General features: G+C 45.5%; 1 protein-coding gene and 2 pseudogenes across 1 annotated transcript in view; all 3 read left to right on the forward strand.

Moving 5' to 3' along the window:
* The window catches only part of AKR1D1 (aldo-keto reductase family 1 member D1), a 133622-nt gene that overhangs the window by 92777 nt on the left and 27873 nt on the right, over window positions 1-12972 (forward strand). The window contains 1 exon segment of the mRNA XM_077850069.1: window positions 6896-7063. Within this exon segment, the coding sequence (XP_077706195.1) occupies window positions 6896-7063 (168 nt within the window).
* LOC144285118 (synaptotagmin-17 pseudogene) lies at window positions 745-3070 on the forward strand (annotated as a pseudogene).
* Window positions 10162-11281, forward strand: LOC144284910 (stAR-related lipid transfer protein 5 pseudogene; annotated as a pseudogene).

Below are 12972 nucleotides of genomic sequence, written 5' to 3' on the forward strand. Positions count from 1 at the left end.
CCCTGGATCGCGCGTGCAGGGAATCAGACGGGAGTAAGCAGCGGCCCACACTGCTGGCAGCTAAGCCAAGGAGGGCGTCTGCCCTGCGGCACCCGCCACCGCCACTACGGCTACCGGAGGTCTCCTGAGCCTGCGGGCTTCGTATGCGAAGTCCACCCCCTGGGAGAAGCGCTCCCAGAGTGGTTTGGTCTCTCCCCTGGAAAGGTCTTTAACGAGGTAGGTTAAGAGGAACTAGCTCCTGCTCGGCAGGTGCCGCCGCCGGGCGCCGCCCCGCTCCCCCCGCCCCGGCCCGCCCCGCCCCCGCCGCCTCCAGCCCCGCGGCCGCCCCGGCTCCAGCGCCCGAACCCGGGAGCCGGAGCGCGGGGAAGGGGAAGGGGGAGGGGAAGGGCCAGGACCGCGCGGCCGGCGGAGGGGCGGGCGCCGCTCCTGAGCCCCGCCGCTCAGGTCTGGGGCCGCCCGGCTGCCTCCTCCTTCCTCCCCCCTGGGCTCCCGCCCCCGGCCCCTGCGGGGAGGGCACGCCCCGGCGGCTGAGCGCGAGGGGGAGGTGGCGGACCTCCAGGACGGCCCGCCGGAGCGTGACCAGGACGGGGACTCGTCCACACAGCCGGGAAAGCCCCTCTGACCTCGGACCAACTCCCCAGATCGCACGCGGAGGCTCGTCCTCAGACACATCTCAGGCTGCGCAGCCTGACCCGGAGGGGTCCAAGTCTCGAGTCCAGACGACCCGGCTCCCCACTTCCTGGCATGAAAGCCGTGGAGTTTGGTGTTCTCAGTGCCAAAAAAGGAGCCATCCGGCCGCGGGGCTCAGGCGGACCCGGCCCAGGCGCTGCTCCAGAGCGCTCGGCCCCAGCTGCGCGCCCCACTCCAGCGCGACCACGCGGGCTGCCTAACAGTCCGGGAGGCCCCGCCGGGGGCCAGCGGGGCGTGCTGCGCTCAGCTCCCGGTGCCACCTGCCACCGCCGCCTGACGCCGGGGGACGGAGGCCAGGGACCCGCCCCGCCCGTGCCCAGGACGGCTGGCGCCGGGACGGGACAGGGCCCATGGAACCCCTGTGTCCAGATCCGTCTCCTGCCAGACCAGAGCAACTCTAAGCAGACGGGGGCCAAACGCAAGACCCAGAAGCCTGTGAGGAGCCTTACACCTTCGAGATCCCCCTCCTCCAAGCTCAGAGGAGGACCCTGCTGCCAACCGTGGTGGATTTTGAGAAGTTTTCCCGCCATTGTGTCATTGGGAAGGTGTCGGTGCCTCTGTGCGAGGTTGACCTGATGAAAGGCGGGCATTGGTGGAAGGCGCTGGTCCCCGGCTCTCGGAATGAAGTGGAGCTGGGGGAGCTGCTTCTGTCACTGAATTATCTCCCCAGTGCTGGGACGCTGAATGTGGATGTCATTCGAGCCAAGCAGCTTCTTCAAACCGATGTGACCCAAGGTTCAGACCCCTTTGTGACAATCCAGCTGGTACATGGACTCAAGCTTGTGAAAACAAAGAAGACATCCTTCTTAAGAGGCACACTCGATCCCTTTTACAATGAATCCTTCAGCTTCAAAGTTCCCCAAGAAGAACTTGAAAATGCCAGCTTAGTGTGTACAGTGTTGGCCACAACATGCCAAGCAGCAGTGACTTCATCGGAAGAATTGTCATCGGCCAGTACTCCTCGGGCCCCTCTGAATCCAACCACTGGCAGCGGGTGCTCAACACTCACCGCACCGCAGTGGAGCAGTGGCACAGCCCGAGGTCCCCAGCTGAGTGTGACCGCGTGTCTCCCGCCTCGCTGGAGGTGACCTGAGGGCTGCAGGGAAAGCAGCTTTCATTTGTTGGAGGGGAAAAAAAAAAAAGGAAGAAAATTAAGACAGAAAAAAATGTGTCATGTGCCTATTATATCCACAACGGAAACACACATACACAAATCCTCTCAGAACTGAGAGGAGGCTGACTGTTGAACACAAAATGGTTGCCCTCAATGAGCAAAGCCTGAGAACTTTCTGGAAACCCCATCTGTATGTCACGAGCGGAGTGGACTCTGCTGTGAGACTTACTGGCAGTGCTTGCTCCTGTTGATACCCCTACCCCCAAATGCACTTTCAACCCTCAGGCCTCCCCAAGGGTGCCAGCCTCCATTGAGATGAAATTCTCTAAGAGCTTGGCCGGTGTGCGGGAGGCCCGACCCCCACACCCAGAATGCACAGCTGCTGACTGGGTGGCTTCTGAACAGCCTGCTGTTCCCTGGGGTTCTTCAAACCTGATACCTTTCTCCCAAAATGTAAGTACTTTGTCTTCTCTTTAGTAGACGTGATAGAATAGACTCTGAAGAAACCAAGTGGCACCCAAAAATATGCCGGTGTAAGAAACTTCCCTGGCTTAACTGAACTTGTCCTCATGTTATCCTACTCCTAAGGACCCCCTGTGGGTAGTATGTGAACGTTCTCATGTGTGTGCCCTCGCAGGTGAACACGTGTGTGTCCCTGTGTGTCCTCCTGGTGAGCAAGGCGCTCGGCGGGACCTCAGCCCTCCGCCCTCCCTTCTCTCTGCCTCTCCCAGTGAAATCTCACCCAGTGTCCTCCTGTCTGTCAAGACCCCACCTTCAGTAACAGCATGTGCGGATATCAAGTAAACAGAATATGATAGAGCAAAAGTAACCTTATTTGACCGATTCGTGGTGATTGTGGCACCCAGAAGACCTGCAAAGGACAGCTACATGGATTAAAATGCCACCACACTCCCATCCAAGATGACTCCTTCCTTTGTCATACTCTGAGCATCTCTGTGTTTGTGTGTGACCCAAAGTCGTTTTTCTCGTGCTAAGGAATTAGTGTAGTTAGAATAGATCTTTCCCTATTGGATGCTTCTGTATCGTTCCCACAGCCTGTTGTCTGGCGTAATGGGGAGCTATTTATTGAAATTAAAGATTATTTATTTGTGCCATGCAAAAAAAAAGGGGGGGGATGGCTCCTGCCACGAAAGCTGTCTTCAAGTTACAACTTAATCTCCTTCCTGAACTGCCCATTCTAGGTTTCTTGCATCCTTATCCAACATCTCTTCTGGTCTAGGTGGCTTATGAAATATTACAAGCTAGATGCTCGGGATCCCTGGGTGGCGCAGCAGTTTCGCGCCTGCCTTTGGCCCAGGGCACGATCCTGGAGACCCGGGATCGAATCCCACGTCGGGCTCCCGGTGCATGGAGCCTGTTTCTCCCTCTGCCTGTGTCTCTGCCTCTCTCTCTCTCTCTGTGACTATCATAAATAAAAAATAAAAATAAAATAAAATAAAATAAAATAAAAACAAGCTAGATGCTCATCTCTGAGTTGTAAGAGTTCCTGGTCAACCTATCCTTCTCAGATTATGGTGCTGCTCTTAGCTGTTAACTATCAAAATTGGGAAGGGGTGTATCATTGGATGCCCTAGGTACCCAACATTCTCCTCCTTGGCTCATCATGTAACAGCGGAGAAGCCCTATCTCCTCCTGTGAGAAGGTTACTTACCCCTGCCAGTATGGCAACATCTTTCCTCAAATACTGAACTCTTGAAATAAGCACCCTGGGTTCCCCTGGGAACTAGGACCTAGAATCCACAGAGCCTCAAATTCAGGGATGAGAAGCACACATTTTCTAAGTGAGTCAAAGGGAATAATGCTAAGCTGAACCACTCCTGCTGTATTTTCAGATTTGTGTATTCTACTTAATGGAGACACAGGACTATATAATGGATGTAGACCTAGGATATATGTTACCTTCTGGAAGGTGGCACTGCATCCTTATAGGACTCTCCCCTTTCTTTTTTTTTTTAATTTTTATTTATTTATGATAGTCACACACACAGAGAGAGAGAGAGAGAGGGGCAGAGACACAGGCAGAGGGAGAAGCAGGCTCCATGCACCGGGAGCCCGACGTGGGACTCGATCCCGGGTCTCCAGGATCGCGCCCTGGGCCAAAGGCAGGTGCCAAACCGCTGCGCCACCCAGGGATCCCAACTCTCCCCTTTCTTGAGTGAAGGAAGGGTGCTGTTGACCATTTTAGGAAACTGAATTCTTTATTTCACTGATACCATCCTTAATGCATGGAGTCAAAATTTTGCATTTAAGATTCTACTGTCGTGTCATTTATTTGAGTCTCCAAATATAGTATTCTATTTGATCTTTCTGAGTTTTCCTTAAAGTGAATTTTCTTAAAGAATCTGTCAGAATCTACATACAACTTCTCTTATGCTACATTTAAGAATTAAAAAGAAGCATTTTTCTCACATCCACATTTCCAACTAGTTCTTCCATATTGATTAAAATTAAGTCCAAAATAGTAATTCACCTCATTGCTGCTTCTGCCATCTGAAGGAAAATATTTTTAGCAAGCAAAGACTGTACCAGATATTCAGCTTTTAGAAAAGGCTCTTTAATGATAGCTGAATAATTGAAGACTCTAACTATTATAACTTGCTTCTGTGCCCTCCTGAAGTAAAGCATCATTCGTATATTGCTTCAGTACCGCACTCCCAACTTAGCCTTTGTCTTTCTTGTTTTCTTTATCCTAAATGCTCTCCCCTGTGCCTCTTGTCTTGGGTTGATCTTTGAAAAAATAAGCATATACTTTAATATGCATTGTTAGAGGTTTTTCCCCTTGTATTAAATCTATTTTGAGTTCTGTACTTCCATTTATCAGTTCCAGCCACAAAATCTCAGTGCTATTTCTGAGATTGTATTTACCATCTCATATGAGGCTTTATTCTTTTCATTAATACTATGTATATACCCGATAATGGAAGTAGTATTTTTATTTTGACCGTTGAATTTTTGGAATCTACCCCAAGTCTCCTCTTCCAGTGTGTTTTGTTATCACGCTTGCTGTCATCCATAACATCTCATTTTCCAGGGTGTTTGGGGGGAGGGGGTGTTGCCTCAATTTCTTTTTTTTTTTTTTTTTTTTTTTTAATTTTTTTTTTTATTTATTTATGATAGGCACACAGTGAGAGAGAGAGAGGCAGAGACACAGGCAGAGGGAGAAGCAGGCTCCATGCACCGGGAGCCCGATGTGGGATTCGATCCCGGGTCTCCAGGATCGCGCCCTGGGCCAAAGGCAGGCGCCAAACCGCTGCGCCACCCAGGGATCCCTGTTGCCTCAATTTCTATTCAAGTTCTATTAATTATGTTGTCAATTAATAAAGCAAAGAGATATTTCTGACATTCCTGGAAAGTGTGTCTCTTTTCCCAGCTATTTGCGACTATGAATCCTATTTCCTAATACCATCTGTGTAGCCAATTTTTTCATTTTTCATATCCTCTTATCTTCTCAGTAGTGATGACTTTCAACTGAAGTAGGGAAAGAAAATACAATTTATGCTTCCAGTGCTTTTTATTTCCAGGCCAGGACTACAAAGTCACTAGAAATGCAAGAGATTTCTTTTCTCACTCATTCTCAATAAATCGACTTCTGTGGGCCAGAATTCATAGGTCTGTTGAGATTTGTCAAGAATTTGGTCAGAACACTGAAGATATAGAAGCAAGCACAAGGAGTTCTCAGTATTTGTGAACAAGATTGGAATGATCACCATCTGAATATGAGGTCATTAAAAATCTATAAATAGGATTAACCCTCTCCTCCACACACAACCTAAAAGATGATTTGAATATTTTATTCAGCGAGACTAGATGCTTATCTTTGATGGAAATATCCATCACGGCTTCCGTTTCTTCTTAAGAAAATATGTAACTAAAATGAGACATACTCATGTATATTTAAAATGTCATCAGACCTAAAGAACAGCAATTTATGTGCAATCTGAAGAATGGATAACTTATGTTTCCAGTGTTAAGAGTTTGTCAGGTCTTTAGGTTCTGTCAATGTTCAGGGGAGCAAATATTCTTATGCTTCATGCAGGTTAATAAAATGAACAAAGATTTGGATACCAAATTTGAAAAATTTAACACCCCCCAACACTCTTCTTTCCCAGTTTTATTGAGGAAGAATTGACATACAATAAACTATACATATTTGAAGTATTCAATTTGATGCGTTTGACTCCTATGTACACCCATGAAGCCATCACTATAATCAAGATGGTAAACATATCCAGCACTGTAAAAGTTTCCTTGTGTTCTTTTTTTTTTTTTAAGATTTATTTATTTATTTATGATAGACACACAGAGAGAGAGAGGCAGAGACACAGGAGGCGGGAGAAGCAGGCTCCATGCCGGGAGCCCGACGCGGGACTCGATCCCGGGACTCCAGGATTGCGCCCTGGGCCAAAGGCAGGTGCCAAACCTCTGAGCCACCCAGGGATCCCCAGTTTCCTTGTGTTCTTTCACAATTCCTCCCTGCCACCCATGGGGGGATTCACCCCTTGTCTCCCACCCCAGATAATCACTGATCTGCATCTGAAATATACATTAGTTTTCATTTTCTGGTATTTTACACAAATGGAATCATTATTTACTTTTCGTCTGGCTTCTTTCACTTAGTATAATTGCCTTCATATTCACTCATGTTGCTATTATCAGTATTTCACTCCTTTTTATTACTGAATGATATTCCCTTCTGTGGATATATCTCAGTTTGTTTATCCCAAACTTTAATTTATAATGGAGACTTCTTCAATGAACTTGTGCCCTCTTATAACTTGGCTGTTGTGAAATCTCTCATCCCTGGTAAAACTGATCAAATTCCATCTCTGAGGCCACAAAGCTAGGGCAGACTTGGGAAAGATAGAGTCCCCCACTGGGGGTGGGAAGGGAGTTCCCTGTGAGGTCAGTGTCCTTAGCCTCCAGACACCATCTTCCAATCAAAACATGTAATTGGGAATTTGTCATTTTTGTTGTAAAAACAATGTCTGTGTGCTGAGTGTCCTGATGAAGAATCATGAAAAGAAAGATCCATTTCTCTTCTTCCCCCCCATAACCCCCTTGTCATTTCAGACCCCTAAGGGGACCTGTGCAAAGTCAGTGAAGATTGCCATTGACACAGGATACCGGCACATTGATGGGGCCTACATCTACCAAAATGAGCATGAAGTGGGGGAGGCCATCAGGGAGAAGACAGCCAAAGGAAAGGTGCGGAGGGAGGATATTTTCTACTGTGGAAAGGTAAGATCTTCCCTTCAATCTCCAATTCCTTATATTAATAGTGGATCTGGTGTCACTATTCTCCAAAAAGAACTCCAAAAGAGGGTGAGTTCTCAACTCCCAAATTTCTCATTCTTGCCCAGAATTTAGGGACTGATTAATTAGCCCATTGAAGGTTAAGGCAAGTCTCCTTCTTCATACATGGGTATTGATTTAAAACAATATGGGGGGCAGCCCGGGTGGCTCAGCGGTTTAGCCCCACCTTCAGCCCAGGGCATGATCCTGGAGACCCGAGATCGAGTCCCATGTCGGGCTCTCTACATGGAGCTCACTTTTGCCTCTGCCTGTGTCTCTGCCTCTCTCTCTGTGTGTGTCTCTCATGAATAAATAAAATAAGTAAAATCTTAAAAAAAAAAAAAAACAGGTTAAGACAATATGGGAAGAACAAATCTACAGAGCAGAAAAATTGAGGAGCAGAGACAAGACAGAAGTTGGTTCATATTACATAAGCATTTGCCAAAGCTTTCTTTAAAAGGGCAGACTTCTTTTTCTTTTCTGTATGCCTATTTGTCCATAGATTGCTATTATTTTTAATTGAGCTCCAATTCATGTGCCATAAAGTTCGCCGACTTAAACCAGTGGCTTTTTTGTGTATTCACAAAGTTACATAACCATCTCAACTCTCTTATTCCATAATGTTTTCATCACTCCAAAAGGAGCCCCATACCCACCAGTAGTCACTCCCCATTTTTCCTTCTCCCCCCCTCCCCCCAGTCACTGACAACTACTGATCTACTTTCTGTTTTATAGTTTTCCTATTTTGGACATTTCGTATGAATTGAATCATACAATATGTGGCCTTTTGTGTCTAGCTTCTTTTACTTAGTATAACATTTTTCTAGGTTTATTCATGTTATAGCACGTATGAGAATTTCATTTATTTTCTATGGCCAAATAATGCTCTATTGCGTGGATATACGATGTTTATATCACTACATTTTGAGCATTTGAGATTTCCAATATTAGAAATCACTATCCACTGAAGTGCAATCAGAAGGATAAAGCATCATGATTAAAATGCAAGCCAGTGGGAATATAGGATGTATATTTACAGGCAGCTTTGCAGAAATAAAGCTGTACAACTTTGGAGAACGTGTAATACAATTCTCCTGAGTGTTCTAAAAGAGGACAAGATACTGCTTCTAACTTCATCCATTTCCCATACACTGCCCCCTTCCTCCCAGCTCCCCATTCAGGCTCCTTGCCAAGCTCCCTAGGTGTTTGTAGTTCCCCAAGTCCCCAGCCTCTTATGGATTATGATTCCAAGGGGCCACATATCACCACTATCCCAAAATATCAGCCTGAAGCTTTTTCCTTTATTATAGCTTTATAATTCTGATTCCTTAAGATTTTATTATTACACAGTCTCTCCTTAGAGTAAACACCAAATCTTAACCTGCTGCTCCCAAAATATTTCTGGGGAAGAAAAATATTGAACTCAGATCCTGAGAACTTAGGCCAAAGCAGCCTGCCCAAAGTTAGAAGTATTTTTGAAGACTTATTTATGTCTTGTCCTAAAATTTTTTTTAGACTTTTATATTTTTCCCCATAATATAAACTCATTTGTTTCATTTTGTTTCAGTGTAAAAATTGATTCTAAGTTACCACCAAGGAAAATAAACCGAAAACCTTTTCTTCTCATCTACTCTGGTAAACAGTTGAAGCTATTGCGATATCTATCATGTTGGAAAATTTGAACCAAATTAAGTCATCTAGTTCATAAAGTTGCTATGAGTTAACATATACAAAGCACTTAAACATAGTACCTGGCACAGAGCTAGGACGATATGTGTTTGTTGAATAAAAATAAATTAAAATGTGTAAAACAATTTTCAGCTAGAATGGGATGGCAGCAATAACTCACCAAAGGGGCCTACAGTAATGATAAAAACATATTTTTCCACTACTCTTTTCACTGTGTTTTCTCTTCTTTATGCATTGAAGGCAAGAAAAAATTATTGTCCAATGTACAGAAAAAGTCAAATTTTATCAATTTTACTTGCCCTAACTTGTGACGAAAAGGGTACAGAAATTCAAGATTTTTTCCCAAAAACACTTTGAACAAATTTGATGCTCCAAGGAGTTGTATTACTTTATCCCAAGGCTCTGAGGATCCCTCAGTACCCTGTGCTTAATAGACTTCAAGGGTACACGTGCTTCAGTTTGACAATGTAAACCTTAATCTTTATTACCTAACACTTTAGAGATTGACTGATTTCATTTTTTTTTATTAAGCTAAATTTCTTTTATTTTTTCCAGCTTTATTGAGATATCATCAACACATGACATTTTGCAAACTTAAGGTGTACACACACCATGTTGACTTGATACACTAATGTATTGCAAAATGATTACCACCATAGTATTAGCTAACATCTCTATCATATCACAAAATTGCCATTTCCTTTTGGTGGTGAGGACATTTAAGATCTATTCCCTTAGCAACTTTCAAGTATATAATACAATAGTATTAATTATAATCACTATGCTTCATATCAGATCCCCAGAATTTATTCATCTTATAACTGGAAGTTGGTACTGTTTGACCAATATCTCCCCATTTTCATCTGTGGATAGCTCATTTTTTACCTTTATTGGAAGATGAGGCTGGGGTCTCCCACACCACCATTTTGGTGACATTATCAGTTTAGCCAGAGAGCCAGTAATTTCTTAGTAGGAATTGGCAGAGTTTCCCTGGGGTCTGAGTAGGACCAAATGAGAACAAAGCAGCAAAAAAAGGAAATCTAAACATTTGCAATACTTAAAGTTTTACCAGCTTCTGCACCACCTGTCACAAGGTGAAGGATCCAGTGAAGTCACTCACCTAACCATATTTCTTGTCCCGCTAAAGCACACCTTTTATCAGACTGTCATGAAAATAAAATGCTGAAGCCAGCTAGTCAGATAATGTTCCCACCTACACAATAAGGAAAAGTGAAAGTGCTGAGGGTCAATTCAGAAATTAGCAGGGAGCCCAGACCCGGCCCGCCGCTGCCGCGACCCCGCCGCGACCCCCACAGCTGCCGGCAGCCCTCGGCGCGGTGGGCGCGGTGGGCCCGGCGGTGGCCGCGCAGATGAGCGACGCGGTGGCGGAGAAGGTGCTCCGGTCCGGCGGGAGGAGTCAGGATGGAAGATTTGCCGGGAAGGCAATGGAGTTTCAGTTTCCCGGAGGCCATCTGTGGAGTTTCCAGGGAACCTGTGCCGGGGAGAAGGCATTGTGAACTCGACACCAGACAAAGTGTGGGGCTGCATGAAGCCGCTTGCTGGGACCCTGCGAGACAAGTGGGATGAGAATGTGAGCAGCTTTGAAATTATCGAAAGCATCACTGATATGCTGTGCGTGAGCAGAACCGCCACCCCCTCGGCTGCCACGAAGCTCATTTCCCCCAGGGACTTTGTGGACTTGGTGCTAGTCAAGAAGTGTGAGGACGGGATGCTCAGTTCCAATGCTGTCCACGTAGAACACCTGTTATGTCCTCTGAAGCCAGGTTACGTGAGAGGGTTTAACCACCCTTGTGGGTGCTTCTGTGAGCCTCTGCCAGGGGAGCCCAACAAGACCAAGCTGGTCACGTTCTTCCAGACTGACCTCAGTGGCTACCTCCGCCGAGTGTGGTGGACTCCTTCTTCCCCCGCAGCATGGCCGGTCTCTACACCAACCTGGAGAAAGCAGTGAAGAGGCTTTATGACTGATGGCCTCACCTGCTGGCTGAGAACTCCAGAGACTCCCCACAGAGCTCCTCTTGTTCGGGTCCTGGAGGGCTCAAGGGCCAGTGTTCACCCTTCAGAACCCGCTTGGGAGCAGCTCATCTCCAAGAAGCCAGCCAGAGTGGCCTCTGCCACCCTGCTCCTCCTCCAACTCGGGGCTGGTTTGGGGGTACTGCTCCAGGGCCCTGTTTGCTGGCTGTCACACCCCAACTTGGGCCAGCAGACACCAGCGGATGAGCCTCTTTGTGCGAGTCCCTGCCAGAGACTACCTGCCACTGCTCCCCCACCCCCACCCCCGCCCTCCTTTGTCAGAGTGATCCTGGAGACCCGGGATCGAGTCCCACGTTGGGCTCCTGGTGCATGGAGCCTGCTTCTCCTTCTGCCTGTGTCTCTGCCTCTCTCTCTCTCTCTCTCTCTCTCGTGAATAAATAAATAAAATCTTTAAAAAAATAAATAAAATAAAATGTCATCTTACCTCTTGTCTTACAAGCCCAGTAGCAACAAACACCTCTTTCAACACATGCCTGAAGACTACAAAATGGCCAGAAAATTCTAATACCTAGTGGTTTTCTACTATGTCCCCTAAAGCTCCACCATTAGTAGGCCTATTTGTCTGAGACTTAAGACAACAATTTAACAGATTCTATGCTCTTACAGAGCAAGGATTGCCAATTCTCAGCTGGAGGGGGGATACTTCTCACTGTCCACTATCCCATGTTGACGTAACCAACTTCTCATTACTTGCCATACCCCAAAATCTTTGAATTAGTCAGAACTTGTTTTTATAAATGACAGAAATCCAACTCAAGTTGGTGTTAGCTAAAAAGGGAGCCAGGAATTCCAAGGGATATCTAATTCAGGCACAGCTGGATCCAGAAATTCAAACTATGTATCTGGCCCTTTATCTCTAGTTTGGTTGGCTTCGTCCTCAAAAATCCTTTTCTGTTTGATGGCAAAATGGCCATTTACATGCCAAGCCTACATTGTCAACACAACATGACAATTCAGACAAAGAGAGACCACACATTAAACCTCACAGAGAAATACTGACTAGCCTTCCTTAGGTCATGTACCTGTTACTGACTAACCTTTGCAAAAGGCCAAAACGGGGACTGACTGACATCTTTGACCGAGAATAAGAGCTGGGTCAACCCACCAAAAAACATGGAAAGGGCTCCTCCAGAAGAGACAGCACAAGTATGATAGAAAACAAAATAACAGATTTCTACTGTAATTAATTAAAGGCCACTTAGCATAGTGATAAAGATCATGGGTTCCAGAAGCAGGCTGCCTAGTTTGAATCTCAGCTCTGTCACATACAAGCCAGATGACTTGGTCAGGTTATTATATGATCTTTTCCATATAATCTTAACATAGTAGAGTGGACAAAGTCTGTATGGGCTTTGGAGTCACACAGATGAGGGACTTATTTTCAGCTTTACTACTTACTAGCAATAATCACTTTGATCTTTCTTTTTCTTTCTTTTTTTTTTTTTTTTTTTTTGGTTCTTTCTGAACTTCAATTTCATTATCAGTAAAACGGAGACAATAGCAACTAACTTGACAAATTTTGCGAGGAGTCATTAAGATTATATATGTGAAATTACAGGCACAATATCTGACATTTTATAGATAATATTCTGAAATGTTTAGGTAGAAGGGAACCTTAGTATAAGATATCCCAACAACCTAATTTCACAGAAGAGAAAGTTGAGGCCCCAAACAAGTAACTCACAGGTTTAGTCCATTAGAACAGGACCACAAGGTGGGCTCCCTGATGCCAACCCCATAACACTGCCCCTCTGTTTTGTCCTCATGAACCTAGCAATCCCAATACCCTGTGGACTACAGTGATTTTTTAATTTCAGGTTCTTGGGAGTTATAACCTCAGCCCTCAGCCTCACACAACTAACTTCACTCATTCAAAGAGTAGATTTCTATACTTAACTCTTAAAGATTTGGGAAAAGCCTATGTCTAAAAGTGAGAAAATGAAATTTATTTTTCTGTGGCTGACCGATGATGTGTAAAATCTTTTCGGGAAAGGTAAACAGAAAATTTCCACTCCTATTCTTAGATGGGATCGAGGCTCAAGGATACAGAGAGAAGGTAAAATTTTTAACAGTGAAAAATGACACAGTATAATGACATTACTTCCCAAATGAAC

Source organism: Canis aureus, chromosome 15 (genome assembly GCF_053574225.1).
Source record: "Canis aureus isolate CA01 chromosome 15, VMU_Caureus_v.1.0, whole genome shotgun sequence".
NCBI classification, from domain to species: domain Eukaryota; kingdom Metazoa; phylum Chordata; class Mammalia; order Carnivora; family Canidae; genus Canis; species Canis aureus.